General features: G+C 46.5%; 1 protein-coding gene across 4 annotated transcripts in view; it reads right to left on the bottom strand.

Annotated features, from left to right (window-relative positions):
* Positions 1 to 16460, bottom strand: part of LOC132379346 (prominin-1-A-like) — a 95774-nt gene that overhangs the window by 56314 nt on the left and 23000 nt on the right. For all 4 annotated transcript variants that reach the window (XM_059947080.1, XM_059947079.1, XM_059947077.1 and 1 more), the window contains 4 exons: positions 10985 to 11190; positions 7857 to 7977; positions 3003 to 3066; positions 2295 to 2384 (listed from right to left, as the gene is read on the bottom strand). In XM_059947080.1, coding sequence (XP_059803063.1) covers positions 2295 to 2384; positions 3003 to 3066; positions 7857 to 7977; positions 10985 to 11190 — 481 coding nt within the window. The remainder of the gene's footprint in view (positions 1 to 2294; positions 2385 to 3002; positions 3067 to 7856; positions 7978 to 10984; positions 11191 to 16460) is intronic.

Genomic DNA, 16460 nt, shown 5'->3' with positions numbered 1-16460 from the left:
ACTGTCCCATCACACACTCCCAGGACAGGGACAGCACGGGTTAGATACAGAGTGAAGCTCCCTCTACACTCTCCCATCACACACTCCCAGGACAGGGACAGCACGGGTTAGATACAGAGTGAAGCTCCCTCTATACTGTCCCATCACACACTCCCAGGGGACAGCACGGGTTAGATACAGAGTGAAGCTCCCTCTACACTGTCCCATCACACACTCCCAGGACAGGGACAGCACGGGTTAGATACAGAGTGAAGCTCCCTCTACACTGTCCCATCACACACTCCCAGGACAGGGACAGCACGGGTTAGATACAGAGTGAAGCTCCCTCTACACTCTCCCATCACACACTCCCAGGACAGGGACAGCACGGGTTAGATACAGAGTGAAGCTCCCTCTACACTGTCCCATCACACACTCCCAGGACAGGGACAGCACGGGTTAGATACAGAGTGAAGCTCCCTCTACACTGTCCCATCACACACTCCCAGGACAGGGACAGCACGGGTTAGATACAGAGTGAAGCTCCCTCTACACTGTCCCATCACACACTCCCAGGACAGGGACAGCACGGGATAGATACAGAGTGAAGCTCCCTCTACACTGTCCCATCACACACTCCCAGGACCCAGGGACAGCACGGGTTAGATACAGAGTGAAGCTCCCTCTACACTGACCCATCACACACTCCCAGGACAGGGACAGCATGGGTTAGATACAGAGTGAAGCTCCCTCTATACTGTCCCGTCACACACTCCCAGGACAGGGACAGCACGGGTTAGATAAAGAGTGAAGCTCCCTCTACACTGTCCCATCACACACTCCCAGGACCCAGGGACAGCACGGGTTAGATACAGAGTGAAGCTCCCTCTACACTGTCCCATCACACACTCCCAGGACAGGGACAGCACGGGTTAGATACAGAGTGAAGCTCCCTCTATACTGTCCCGTCACACACTCCCAGGACAGGGACAGCACGGGTTAGATAAAGAGTGAAGCTCCCTCTACACTGTCCCATCACACACTCCCAGGACAGGGACAGCACGGGTTAGATACAGAGTGAAGCTCCCACTACACTGTCCCGTCACACACTCCCAGGGGACAGCACGGGTTAGATACAGAGTGAAACTCCCTCTAAACTGTCCCATCACACACTCCCAGGAGAGGGACAGCACGGGTTAGATACAGAGTGAAGCTCTCTCTGCACTGTCCCATCACACACTCCCAGGACAGGGACAGCACGGGTTAGATACAGAGTGAAGCTCTCTGTGCACTGTCCCATCACACACTCCCAGGACAGGGACAGCACGGGTTAGATACAGAGAGAAGCTCCCTCTACACTGTCCCATCACACACTCCCAGGACAGGGACAGCACGGGTTAGATACAGAGTGAAGCTCTGTCTACACTGTCCCATCACACACTCCCAGGACAGGGACAGCACGGGTTAGATACAGAGTGAATCTCCCTCTACACCGTCCCATCACACACTCCCAGGACAGGGTCAGCACGGGTTAGATACAGAGTGAAGCTCCCTCTACACTGTCCCATCACACACTCCCAGGACAGGGACAGCACGGGTTAGATACAGAGTGAATCTCCCTCTACACTGTCCCATCACACACTCCCAGGACAGGGTCAGCACGGGTTAGATACAGAGTGAAGCTCCCTCTACACCGTCCCATCACACACTCCCAGGACAGGGACAGCACGGGTTAGATACAGAGAGAAGCTCCCTCTACACTGTCCCATCACACACTCCCAGGACAGGGACAGCACGGGTTAGATACAGAGTGAAGCTCCCTCTACACTGTCCCATCACACACTCCCAGGACAGGGACAGCACGGGTTAGATACAGAGTGAAGCTCCCTCTACACTGTCCCATCACACACTCCCAGGACAGAGACAGCACGGGTTAGATACAGTGTGAAACTCCCTCTACACTGTCCCATCACACACTCCCAGGACAGAGACAGCATGGGTTAGATACAGAGTGAAGCTCCCTCTACACTGTCCCATCACACACTCCCAGGACAGGGACAGCACGGGTTAGATACAGGGTGAAGCTCCCTCTACACTGTCCCATCACACACTCCCAGGACAGGGACAGCACGGGTTAGATACAGAGTGAAGCTCCCACTACACTGTCCCGTCACACACTCCCAGGGGACAGCACGGGTTAGATACAGAGAGAAGCTCCCTCTACACTGTCCCGTCACACACTCCCAGACTGGGATCACACAGTTGACCCCACCTCCGTCATTGCCCTTTTTCTATACAAGTCTGGTGATCATTACCTTTAGCCAAATTCGATGCTGCGCTCAGTGCTGGGTATGCATCTTCGCCCAATTTCTCCTTAATGGGTTCACCCAGATCCGAGCCAATATCTGAAAATGATAAGAGGTTGAAAGAAGACAAGGCAAAAGAGAAACCCAGTCCAAGACATAACCATTACAGCAAAATTGAAATGTTCAGGATTACCATCAGCTCCAGGGAGTAGTGACCTTGGCCTAGTGCATCAGGAGCACATCAGACAGAGAGCAAAAGTCTATCTCATCGTACTAGGAGACCATTCAACAGCAGGATAAACCCTGTCCTTGAGACTGGCGGTGAATGTAGGGCCAGTGGTGCAATGGATAGCGCGTTTGACTACGGTGCAGGAGACTGGCGGTGAACACTTTGGGGCTTTTGTGCCTTCTGCCTGATTGGAGGGAGAGATGAGTGAGAGAGAGAATTCTGGGGTACGGTTAATGTTATATTTTAGCATTGCAGTCTCTTGTGTCTCCATGTTAGCAGATATTCAAGATGGCGACATTTAAAGATAAGAGAAACAGAGTACAGGCGGGTTCAGGGGACCCTGATCTTAATCCAGGCATCAGTAATTCATATATTTAACCAATCATGGCCCGTACTGGCAATCAGAGTGCTTGTAAGGGGCTGGCTTTTCTACCTGGAGCTGAACACACTGATATTGATTAGCTGACCGCCAAAGCATCTCAACTTACTGTCCAGGTTAGCCGTGACGAACCTCACTGGAATAGATGTGCTGTTTGTGATGGCTGTGACTTGCTGGAAGAAACAAGTTAGAAGAGAAATTAGAATCATCTCGGTTGTGCTGTTCCTGGAACCCCCATAGGGAAGAGATGCAGCTCGTGATTAGGTATTTTCTTTGAAGCAGCAGCTTGGGGCTATTTATATAATTAAAAAAACACCCATAATTTGAATATACATGCGTGCCCAACTGGATACATGCACGAATAGAGAGTGTTGTAAGTATTGTTACATATTCAGGCAACAATAAATATATGAGTTAGGCAAGGGTTTATATAACAAATAACACGTTTATTAAACACTGAAAACAAACCCCCCCAAAAGTAAACAAACACTACTGTAACCGGAAATCAGCTGCTGTGCGGCAGCTTAAACAGTTCTTAAAGCGATGCAGCTCAAACAGTTCTTAAAACAATGTTGCAAAAACAGTTCTTTAAAGTAGTATTGCCAAAAGTTCAAAAATGCTCACAGTCCATTTAAAAGGAGAGACTTTATAAGATGATTTAAATTCTCTTTCACGTCGTTTTGCTTCGATCCCTGACGTCGAACTTTTCCCACAAAGAAATTACGAAACGAAACGAAACGGCTTAAAGGCACTGACCTTTCCTTTATCACACTGTCCTCAATCTTCTGCTATCCCGCAGAGATTAACACGAGAACAGTCAACGAATTCCTTCCGAATAAGGATTAAACAAGGTCGAACCTGTTTCACCGTCGAAATAGATTCTCCTCGATCTTTAACTCCCGAACTCCGATCTTCACTCTCCACTGATTCTCAACTAGCAGTATTGTAAAGAAACTGCTGGCAATGACCTTTTAAACTTTAGGCATTAGATAACACTTCATCTTTCAACTAAACTGCGTCATACCATTAAATCACACAGTGGCATGAAGTCAACATGGCAAATCCAGACATGAACTGCTCCTTCTCACAGGGAGGGGCCCTCCTTTTATACCCTGTGAAAAAAAACCTGTCACATGACCTCTACTGGCGGGAAAATGACGTCACTCCACCATCACAAGACCATTACCTCAAGTCCAGTATAGCTTCAACCCCAGTCACGTGACAAGGGTACCACTGTCATGTGTCACGAGTACGTAACAGTATGCCATGATGGGAGGGGAGGGGTGGAGAAGGTAGTTGGCATTATTGGTCAGGACGTCAAGTACAGAAGTTGGGATGCCACATTGCAGTAGTAACACGTTGGTGAGGCCAACTGTTGAGTATCGTCTTCAGCAGGGGTTCCCAGCCTGGGATCCACAGACCACTCATTAATGGTCGGAGTTCATGCCATAAACATGGTTGGGAACCTCTGCTCCCACTGTTATGAGAAAGCAGCCATTAAGCTGAAAAGAGAGCAAGAAGATTTAGAACTTAAGACCATAAGACATAGGAGCAGCATTAGGCCAATTGGCCCATTGAGTCTGCTCCACCATTCAATCATGGCCAATTCTTTTCTCCCCTTCTCCCCATAACCTTTAATGTCATGTCCAATCAAGAATCTATCAAGCTCTGCCTTAAATATATGCAACGACCTGGCCTCCATATTAAATTCCACAAATTCACCACCATCTGGCCTAAGAAATTTCTCTGCATCTCTGTTTTAAATGGACGCCCCCTATCCAGAGGCTGTGCCCTCTTGTCCTAGACCCCCCCCCCCCCACCATGGGAAACATCCTTTCCACACCTACTCAGTTCAGGCCTTTCAACATTTGAAAGGTTTCAATGAGATCACCCCTCATTCTTCTAAATTCAAGCAAGTACAGACCCAGAGCCCATACGTTCCTCGTATGACGACCCTTTCATTTCCAGAATGAACCTCCTCTGAACCCTCTCCAATACCAGCACACTTGCTTGAGAATGAGGAGTCCAAAACTGTTCACAATACTCAAGGGGAGGCCAAGAAAGATCTCCAATCATGCTTTACTCCTTCAGTGTCACTAAGACGAGATGGCCACCATCATTATGAGGAAATGTTGGCGGTGGATCGGACACGTGATGAGATGAGAGGCCAACTCCATCATCATGAGGAAATGTTGGCGATGGATCGGACACGTGATGAGACGAGATGGCCACCATCATCATGAGGAAATGTTGGCGATGGATCGGACACGTGATGAGACGAGATGGCCACCATCATCATGAGGAAATGTTGGCGATGGATCGGACACGTGATGAGACGAGATGGCCACCATCATCATGAGGAAATGTTGGCGATGGATCGGACACGTGATGAGACGAGATGGCCACCATCATCATGAGGAAATGTTGGCGATGGATCGGACACGTGATGAGACGAGATGGCCACCATCATCATGAGGAAATATTGGCGATGGATTGGACACGTGATGAGACGAGAGGCCAACTCCATCATCAAGACAACACTTCATTGGACCACTGAGGGGCGGGGGAACTGGGGGAGACCGAAGGCAACTTGGAACCATACCCTAGAGGCAGAAGTGAAGACCCCGAACCCAGCAGCACAATATAGAAGTTGGCCAAGGGCAGACAGAGAGACGGAGGACCTTCATTGCTGCCCTAAACACCAGCAGCACAACAGGCAGTAACTTTAAACTGTATGAATGAATAACCCTTAGAGATAAAAGAAAATGGGGAGGAGGGAGTCAACAATGACTGGATGGACAAATAGCCTCCTGTGTTAGTGTAAAGTACAAGCACAGAACCAACGGTGAGATTTAGTGAAGGCGTTTATCATACTGAGAGGGAAAAAGGAGATACATTTTTTGGAGAGCTGGTGAGCAAATATTCAAAGAGAATTAGTGAGATGGGGGAGTATTTAATGCACGTAGATATTGTAATCTCAAAAGCATAATGAGAGAATGGCGGGGTTGTTTGTAAAGGAAGTATGTAGGATTGTGAGATGAACTGGGAGAGGTCTTCCACAGAACCAGCCCAGGTATAATGGCAGTCTGGCCTCCTCCTGTCAGTACAATTTTGGAAACAGGAACTTCAATAATAAGTTCAATAATGCAAATCTTTGAATTCAAGTGGTTCGCCTTTAGAAAGGGACATCAGGTCAGGCCTTGTTCTCTCACCACCATTCAGGCCCCAGCAATCCGTACAGGTGAGGCAACATTTCATCTACTGGACCTGGTGCAAATCATCTAAATCGTTGAGACCCAACGCAGATTGTTGGACTACCATCTGCCACAAAGCACAGGATCTCCCTTTGGCTATCCATTTAATTTGGACTTCCCATTCCCATTCCAACATGTTGGTCAATGGCCTCCTCTACTGCCACAAAGAGGCCACACGCAGGTTGGAAAAGCAATAATCCTACTCACTCTGGGTACCCTCCAACCTGATGACTCCATATCGCTTTCTCTAGCTTCTGGTAATTTCTCCACCTCCCTTCATTCCCACTTTTTCCATTCCCCATTCTGGTTCTCATCTCACCTCACCTCTTCTCTAACCTGCCCCTCGCCCCCCTCTGGTACCCCTCCACCTTCCCTTTCTTGTAGGGTCCACTCTCCTCTCAGATTACTTCTTCCACCTATCCCCTCTCAGCATCTTACTTGATTCCCTTCCCCAACCCACCTACCTCCCTCCTCACCTGGTCTCCCCTATCACCTGCTAACTGTACTCTTCACTCTTCCCTCTCTCCCCATCTTCTTTTTCTAGCTTCTGCCCCTTTCATTTCCAGTCTCGATGAAGGGCACCAGGCCGAAATATCGACTGTTCATTCTCCTCTCCAGATGCTGCCTGACTTGTTGAGTTCCTCCAGCATTTTGTATGTATGTGTCGGTCAGGCATGCAGCTGAAGGGGTTAATTTGCACACTGATGAATCTGTATCACAGGAATAAATCCCGCTGTTGCCTGTGAGGAGTTTGTACGTTCTCCCCGTGACGGCATGGGTTTCCTTCAGGGGCTTCACTTTCCTTCCACTGTCCAGAGACATACTGGTCGGCAGGTTAATCGGTCATTGTGAACTGTCCTGTAATGAGGTCTGGATTAAATCAGGGGATTGCTGTGTAGCTAGGCTCGAAGGGCCAGGAAGGTGAATTCTGTGCTCTATCACAATAAAAGTAAATAATGAACTGGGAGCGAATTCAGAAATCTGTGGTGCAGAGGGATTTGGGAGTTCTCATGCTGGATTCCTTGAAGGTTAACTTACAGGTTGACTCTGTGGTAAGGGAGACAAATGCAATCTTAGCATTCATTTCAGGGAGGGGGGCTGGAATATAGAAGCGAGGATGTAATGCTGAGGTTTTACAAGGCATTGGCTAGACCACACTTGGAGTAGTGTGAGCTGTTTTGGTGTGCTGGCGCTGGAGAGGTCCAGAGGAGGTGGATGAGGATGGTGAGGTGAGGAGGGTTTGAATGCTCTGGGCTTTACTCTACTCACTGGAGAACGCTCTGCTTATTGGAGTTTCGAAGGATGTGGGGGAGTCATTGAAACCTATTGAATATTGAAATCCCTTGACTGAGTGAACTTGGAGAGGATGTTTCCTATAATGAGGGAGCCGGTGACCAGAGGGCACAGCATCAGAATTAAAGGATGTCCCTTTAGAATAGAGATGCGGAGAGATTTCTTTGCTAGAGAGTGGTGAATCTGTGGAATTCATTGCCATAGATGGTTTGGGGCCAAGTCTTTGGGTATATTTAAAGTGGAGGTTGATTGGTCCTTGGTTGGCCAGGGCATCAAAGCTTACAGGGAGAAGGCAGAAGAATGGGGTTGACGGGTAATAAATGAATGGTAGAGCAGACTTGATGGGCTGAATGGCCTAATTCTGCTGCTATGCCTTATGGTCTTCATGTGGCATTACCAGAAAAATGAAAACTTACAGCCGGGATGGTGATTATGTAGAGTTTTAAGTTTTCCAGGGTGTTGCTTAGCAGTTTCTCACTCTCCTGTACGGTTTCCGATGTCTTTGCATTGCTGACGAACATGCAGACACATCCTGCTCTGTAGGTGGAGAATCAGAAAGAGGCAAGTAATTTATGTCTGTGCTTTACTAAGAAATGATTAATGTTTGGCGTGCTTACTCTAGTCCTTGATGCGTCTCACTCTCACTTTCGAGCTTCAAGAGTGTGGGTTCTAATTCTGCTCCCGAGATGTGGCCACAAATCGGAGACAGGGCACAGACCACACTCCAGCACTTAAGTAGCACTCAGACAGGTTCAAATCCCACTCCAGAGATTTGTGCAAACATATCCTGGTTATGATCCAATCCAGTAGTCAAAGGAAATTTTTTGTCGAAGTACGTATATGTCACCATATACAACTAAGATTCAGTTTCCTGTGTGCATTTACAGTGAAATAAAGAAATACAATAGGATTTAGAGACTGACAAACAACCAATGTGCAAAAGATGACAAATCATGCAAATAAAAGAGTAAATAAATAATAGTTTACTTGTGAGTAAACAGGTTGCAGAGTCAGTTCAGGATGAGGTCAATGAAGTTCTCCACGCCGGTTCAGGAGCCTGATGGCTGAAGGGCAGTAAGTGTTCCTGGACTTGGTGGTGTGGGTACCTCCTTCCTGGTGGTGGCAGTGAGCAGAGAATGGTCTGGATGAGGAGGTGTTTGATGATGGACACTGCATTCTTGTGGCAGCAGTCCACGTGAATGAGCTCAGCGGTGGGGAGCGCTTTGCCTGGCCGTGTTCACTGGGCCGTGTTCACTGGGCCGTGTTCACTGGGCCGTGTTCACTGGGCCGTGTTCACTGCCTTTTAGCTCAGCAGCCTCAGGGGGTCAAACCAGAACATCCATCATCACGTTCAGTGATACTGGAATAGGAATTGGCTTATTATTGTCACGTGTACCAAGGTACAGTGAAAAGCTTCTCGTGTGTACTAATTTGTCTTATCGCACCAGGTTCAGGAACAGCTATCACTGTACAACCATCAGGCCCCTGAGCTGACGTGGATAACTTCAATCACAACTCTGAACTGATTCCGCAACCTACCGATTCACTTCCACGAACACTTTGCAAATCATTCTCTGTATTCATATTTTTATTTGCATAATTTGCCTTCTTTTGCAATTTGGTCGTTTGTCAGTCATTGGTTATGTATGGATTTTGTTTGCAACTTGTATTGCCTTTTTTTATTACCTGCAAATGAAACTCAGGATGGTATATAGAAACAGATAGGTGCTTTGATAATAAATTATATTTTGACTTTGATCATAACAAACAAACCACGACACAGTAATTGAGGAAGGACAATACAAGGTGCATTGTTCTGAGATCAGCTTCGAAATACGGGTTATTACCATCTGCCATTAAACAGGTGTGGCTGATGGATTTCCATCTGGGTACAAATGGATCTTATCAAAAATAGTTGTCTTGTCCACTTCTATCTAAAATATCGTTTATCAACATGTTACATGTTGCAGGCAGATGGTCCAGCTCCACCGTATTGAGAGCTAACCAATCCTACAGTTTAAACAATGCAGAGGCAGAGATTAAGTCAACTCTCAATTCTCCAACTCCTTGAAGAAAAATAATTTTAGTGTCATTTAATGTTTCATTGCAGCAAAATCGTGGCCCATTACATTCATGTGTGTGATGGGAGAGTGTAGAGGTAGCTTCACTCTGTGTCTAACCCATGTTGACCCTGTCCTGGGCGTGTGTGGTGGGACAGTGTAGAGCGAACTTCACTCTGTATCTAACCCGTGCTGTCCCTGTCCCGGGAGTGTGTGATGGGACAATGTAGAGGGAGCTTCACTCTGTATCTAACCCGTGCTGTCCCTGTCCTGGGAGTGTGTGATGGGACAATGTAGAGGGAGCTTCACTCTGTCTCTAACCCGTGCTGTCCCTGTCCTGGGAGTGTGTGATGGGACAGTGTAGAGGGAGTTTCACTCTGTATCTAACCCGTGCTGTCCCTGTCCTGGGAGTGTGTGATGGGACAGTGTAGAGGGAGTTTCTCTCTGTATCTAACCCGTGCTGTCCCTGTCCTGGGAGTGTGTGATGGGACGGTGCAGAGGGAGCTTCACTCTGTATCTAACCCGTGCTGTCCCTGTCCTGGGAGTGTGTGATGGGACAGTGTAGAGGGAGCTTCACCCTGTATCTAACCCATGCTGTCCCTGTCCTTTTTTTTATTATTACAAAATCCTTTATTACAAATTTCGGTGCTATACAATATATACAAAACAGTGGCAAACACAATTACTGCACTACAAATAGACAATAGACATTACACCAGAATGTTGCCATCCCTATCTACGATGGCATTTACACCGCGCGGAGCCCAACGGTCTCGAAACTCCTCCAAGGCCGCTGTGGACTGCGCGTGTTCCTTTTCAATAGTTACCCGGGCACGAACATACCCCCTAAACGTCCTGGGAGTGTGTGATGGGAGAGTGTAGAGGGAGCTTCACTCTGTATCTAACCCGTGCTGTCCCTGTCCTGGGAGTGTGTGATGGGACAGTGTAGAGGGAGCTTCACTCTGTATCTAACCCGTGCTGTCCCTGCCCTGGGAGTGTGTGATGGGACAGTGTAGAGGGAGCTTCACCCTGTGCTTAACATATGTCACACCTTCTCTAAGAGCCTTTGAAATCTGTGACTTTGTGTCCCTTTGAGAAGCTTGTCCGATGTTAGAACATTGGAGAGTTTACACTGACACAAACATCCCCACCTCATCATCTAGGACATCTTTAGAAGTCGGTCAAAAGTTAATAGCTGAAGAAAGCAGCATCCATTATTAAGGACCCTTGCCCTCCAGGGCATGAACTCTCCTCACTATTACTGAGGGACAGGACCCTGAACATACACTCAACAATTCAGAATCGGGATTTCTGAATGGACAACGAACTCATGAACACCACCTCTCTATTTTTCTTTTACACCATTTACTAATTTTATTTTATCATGTGTTGTTTATCATCACGCTGTACTGCAGCCACAGGAAAAGTCAATGACACAGGTCAGTGATCCTGAAGAGGGGCAGCATGGCTCGGAGCTCACTCACAGTATGACCGACGTGACGACAAACAGGGCCACGGTCAGCAGCCTCCTCCTGACGTCCATGGAGCCGGTCTGCTCCTGGTACATCTTCCCTCCACACCTCCCACAGCAGCGGCAGCAGCAGAAGCAGAGACCAATGAGCGGCATGAGGAGGAACAGCAGGATCCCAATGATGGTGCACACAATGTAGCCGACCTCGTACTGAACCACCTGGGGGCGAGACAAGGTCGGAGGTTGGAATGCGCGTCAGGAGACCGGGATGAGGCTGGTGCTGGAAGCTCTCACCGAAGCAGCATGGAAAACTTCCCATCCGGAGGCGTCTGCCCAGCACCACCGCAGACAGCTGTGGACATCACGGAAACCAGCTTCGCTTCCACAGACTCTGTCTACACTTCTCACTGCCTCAGTAAAGCAGCGAATCGATAAGACGTACAGACAAGCTGGAGGAACTCAGCAGGTCGGGCAGCATCCGTGGAAACGAGCAGTCAATGTTTCGGGCCGAGACCCTTCGTCAGGACTGAAGGAGGAGGGGGCAGGGGCCCGATAAAGATGGTGGGGGGAGTGTGAAAAACCAATCAGAGGAAAGATCAAGGGGTGGGGGAAGGGAAGCAGGGAGGGGATAGGCCGGAGAGGTGAAGGAGGAATCGAAGGGGAAAGCACTCTGGGTAGTAGAAGAAGGCAGAATCATGAGAGAGGTGATAGGCAGCTGGAAGAAGAGACAGAGTGAAGGTGGAATGGGGGAAGGGAGAGGGAGGGAGTTACCGGAAGTTGGAGAATTCGATGTTCATACCAAGGGGCTAGAGACTACCCAGACGGTATATGAGATGTTGTTCCTCCACCCGAAGTTTGGCCTCATCATGGCAGTAGAGGAGGCCATGTATGGACATATCCGAATGGGAATGTGAAGGAGTTGAAGTGGGTGGCAACCGGGAGATCCTGTCTGTTGTGGCGGCAGAGCGTAGTGCTTGACGAAGCGGTCCCCCAATCTGCGTCAGGTCTCGCCGATGTAGAGGAGGCCGCACCGGATGCAATAGATTTCCCCAACAGACTCACAAGTGAAGTGTTGCCTCACATGGAAGGACTGTTTGGGGCCCTGAATGGTGGTAAGAGAGGAGGTGTAGGGACAGGTGTAGCACTTATGCTTGCAGGGATAAGTACCAGGTGGGAGATCTGTGGGGAGGGACGTGTGGACTAGGCAGTCGTGGAGGAAATAATCCCTGCGAAAAACAGAGGGGTAGAGAGGGAAAGATGTGCTTAGTGGTGGGGTCCTGTTGAAGGTGGTGGAAGTTGTGGAGGATAATATGCTGGATGCGGAGGTTGATGGGGTGATAGGTGAGGACAAGGGGAACCCTGTCCCTGTTGTGGTGACGGGAGGATGGGGTGCGGGAAATGGAGGAGATGCGGGTGAGGGCATCATTGATGACGGCAGAAGGGAAACCACAATTCTTAAAGAAAGGGGACATTTGGGATATCCTGGAATGGAAAGCCTCATCCTGGGAGCAGATGCGATGGAGACGGAGGAACTGGGAATAGGGAATAGAATTTTTCCATTTGGCAGGGTGGGAAGAGGTATAATCAGGGTAGTTATGGGAGTCAGTGGGTTTATAGAAGATGTCAGTGGACAGTCTATCTCCAGAGATGGAGACCGAGAGATCGAGAAAGGGGAGAGAAGGGTCCGATATGGACCAAGTGAATTTAAGGGCTGGGTGAAAATTAAAGGCAAAGTCGATGTAATTGACGAGCTCAGCATGGGTGCAGGAAGCAGCACCAATGTAGTCGTCAATGTATCGAAGGAAAAGTTGGGGAGCAGTACCAGTATAGATTTGGAGCGTAGACTGTTCCACGTAACCCATGAAGAGGCAGGCATAGCTGGGGCCCACGCGGGTGCCCACCCTTGGTCTGAAGAAAGTGGCGATAAATATGTTTATGGGTAGCAGCAAACATGAATGTGTTAAGATACAAACACCTACGATGGAATTTACATAGGGTTACACACATTATTTTGGACAAGAAAGAAATAGACAAGAAGAAATACATGGAAATTATTATTCAACCACTATTATTACTAATTTTTTTAACAACAATTAATATTATTTAGTTTAACAGTGTGGAATTACAATTGCACATAAATATCTATTTAAGTGCCTAATTATTTTTCTTTTAATATCATCTCAGTGTGTACTTGTGATTGTATAAATATATATAGATTTATACATATATAAAAAATGTGTAAAGGGGGTTTCTTCTTTTTCTTTGTTACTGTGTATGTAATCAAAAGGGCTTCTTTGTTTTGTTAAAAGCAGGAAAGCTCCTTTGTTGCGAGAGAGCGCTGGAAGCTTGTTTGGGTTAAAATTTACTGATAACGAGAATTGTATTCCTTTGTAAACCAAATGGGGATTAATGTTCTTTCTTCTGAGTCTGTAAGCTTTTGTTGACGGGCTTTTGGGCAGATCGGTGCGAGGGGGTCGAGAGAGAGGATGCAATGCTGTAAGCTGGGCGAGGAATGGGCCCCAAGCGGGAGTCCGAGGCCAGGAGGTACTCCGAGGAGGGGGGATGAAGTTAGATGTGCTTGGTTGACCACTCAGAGGGTCCTGAGCTGCGAGTCGAATGGTGACCAGGGATTGAATGGTGGCCAGAAGACTTCAGTAATTGAGCTCCAACGGTTGTGCACTAAGTGGTTTGGACTTTGATAAGTTTGGCGCCTTGTCTTTATTTTTTCTCTTCATATATACTGTATCGTTATTAATCACTTAGTTATAGTAACCTTTATAAATTGTACTCATTTAATCGCTTATGGTGTACTGTCTGTTTTTGGGCGAGGCGGGGACATCACACAGCATCCACACCAGCTGATTACCCAGTTTGGCGGGGCCGAAGGCTGCTCCCCCTAGACGAGAACGAGCTGAGCGAGCCTGAGGTGACCCGGGGGTTACAAATGGAAAAGGCTTTATTTGTAAAAAAAAATTATGTAATACTTGGGAATACCTTATCCAAATAAAAATAAAATTTAAAAAAAAGTAAAGGAGTGAAAATAATCAAAGAACCCACTCACCCTGGGCACTCTCTCTCGTCTCCGATCGGAGAGCAGATACAGAGGCGTGAAGGCCTGTACCACCAGGCTCAAGGGAGGTTCTATCCCACTGTTATAAGACAATAAAGATGGACTCCTCATCTCCCATTCTTACTTATCATAACCCTTCCACTTGATTCGTTTGATGGCACTGCAGATTGTAACTGCATATTATCTTCAGTGTTCCATTAACAGGCGATTCTGCAGATGCTGGAAATTCTAAAGGAACTCACCAGGTCAGGCAGCATCTACAAAGGGATTAAACAGCTGGTGTTGCAGGCTGAGACACTCCATCAGGACTGGAAAGGTAGGGGGCAGGAGTGAGGATAAGGTGGTGAGGAGAGGCGAAGGAGTAAAACTGGTAGTTGAGGGGGAAGGAGAGATGAAGAAAGAAGAGGGGAGAGGTGAGAGCTGAAGAAGAAGACAAGACAGTGGGCCACAAAAGAGAGGGAAGTGGTTTTCTGTCATCAATCTTGTTGAGGAAGATTGAAAATACTCGAGCTGGGTTTGGAGGAAGAGCAAAGTTTACAGCCTCTCACTCACTGCTCCTAGAGAAGGCGTTTCTGTTTGACCGATTTCCCTCTCTCTCCCCACCCCCCCCCCCACCCCTCTTGTTTGTCGCTCCCGGAGAAGGTGTCTGCGTGTGACGGTCTCTTGCTGTCTCTCGTTTGGTGCTCCCAAGGGAAGGTTCTTGCATTTGAGTGATCACGATCTCCCTCTCCCACAATGCTGTCAGCAGACAGTGCCAGAGTGAGGTTTAATCAACACGAATTGTTGATTTGGACTCTGATTCAGGTTTGTGATGTGTTCTAGTTTTAGTCCTAGTTGCTCTCTTTTTGTTACTACTTGTGTGTGATTTTTGAATCAGGATGGCCTGCAGACAATGAACACTGAGCCAAACTGCAGGGAAATATGAGAAAAGATCTAGTGATTTCCCAGCATATATGATAAATAATCTCTTCGCGGCTTCCAGCCAGGTACAGGCATTAATTATAACTGACGTTTCGATGACAGACTCTGCCATCTTCATCAGGGATGATGCCTGGGCACATCTAGACCAGTGGTATTTATACTACCGTAGTCCATCCCTCCTGATTGCCTAGTCCGCATCCAATCGTGTACTGAAATATTTCTTTTGATTTTGTGTTCTATAGTCTGTGTTTTTGTTCGTTCTTATTTTTTTCTTTTTCAGTATTTTTATTCAGAAGAAAAAACAAGATTTACAGAGTGCAACACATAGACACGTCTCAACATGAAGTATGTATATTCATATATTGTAATAAAATTGATCAAAACGTTATAGCATATCACATAAAGGTATACCAGTCCGTAATCAAAAATTTAAAGATAGGTCAGACATCATAAAAGAAATTTTTTATATAAAAAAAGACAACCCCCTACCAACTACCAAAGAAAAAAGCTGATGGATAATTAGGAAAAAAAACATATTCGCTTAAGAAGAGAAGATAGAAATATACATAAAAGTCTGTGCACAGTTAAACTTTATAAATTGGAAAAGTAATTTAGGAAAGGTCCCCAGATATCATTAAAAGATTGTTTTGAATTTAAGACTGAGCACCGGATCTTCTCTAAATTTAAATAAGATATAATATCACGTAGCCATTGAAGATGTGTAGGAGGGGTAGACTCCTTCCATTTAAGCAAGATTGCTCTCCTTGCTAAAAGAGAGGTAAAAACTAAAACCTGTAGGTTAGGAGTATCTAAAGTTATATCTTCATTTGCAATAATACCAAACAAGGCGGTAAGGGGACTTGGGTCAAATTGGACCCTAAAAAGTTGTGAGAAGGTATGGAATACTTACCACCAAAACTTTTCAATTTTAGGACAAAACCAAAATATATGAATTAAAGAGGCATCAGCAGATTTGCATTTATTACAAAGTGGAGAAATGTTCAGATAAAAACTGAACAGCTTCTGTTTAGAAATGTAAGCTCCATGAACCACTTTAAATTGTAGAAGAGAGTGACAAGCACAGAAAAATGATTTATTAACCTGTTTAAGAATTTTATTCCATCTTTCATCAGAAATCTGACAATTTAGGTCATTCTCCCAAGCTTTTTTTATTTTATCTAAAAAGTCTTGTTTAGAATCAATCAAAAAGTTATAGATACCGGTAATAGAGCCATTAGCAAAAGGTTTTAAATTTAAAAGATTGTCCAGTAAATTTTTACCAGGACCTATAGGAAAAGTAGTTAATTGGAAACGTAAGAAATCTTTAATTTGAAGGTATCTGTGTTTTTGGCAGTGCAAATTTAGTTGACAATTGGTCAAATGAAGCAAGAGACCCTGAGATAAATAGGTCCCAAAAACACTTAATACCTAGTTCATCCCAATCTTTAAAGACTTTGTCAATCATAGAAGGGATAAAAAAAATTAGGGAGAATGGGAG

Source organism: Hypanus sabinus, chromosome 22 (genome assembly GCF_030144855.1).
Source record: "Hypanus sabinus isolate sHypSab1 chromosome 22, sHypSab1.hap1, whole genome shotgun sequence".
Classification (NCBI taxonomy): Eukaryota; Metazoa; Chordata; class Chondrichthyes; order Myliobatiformes; family Dasyatidae; genus Hypanus; species Hypanus sabinus.
The sequence above is the reverse complement of the archived record's forward strand: the minus strand, read 5'-3'. Positions and strand labels throughout refer to the sequence as shown.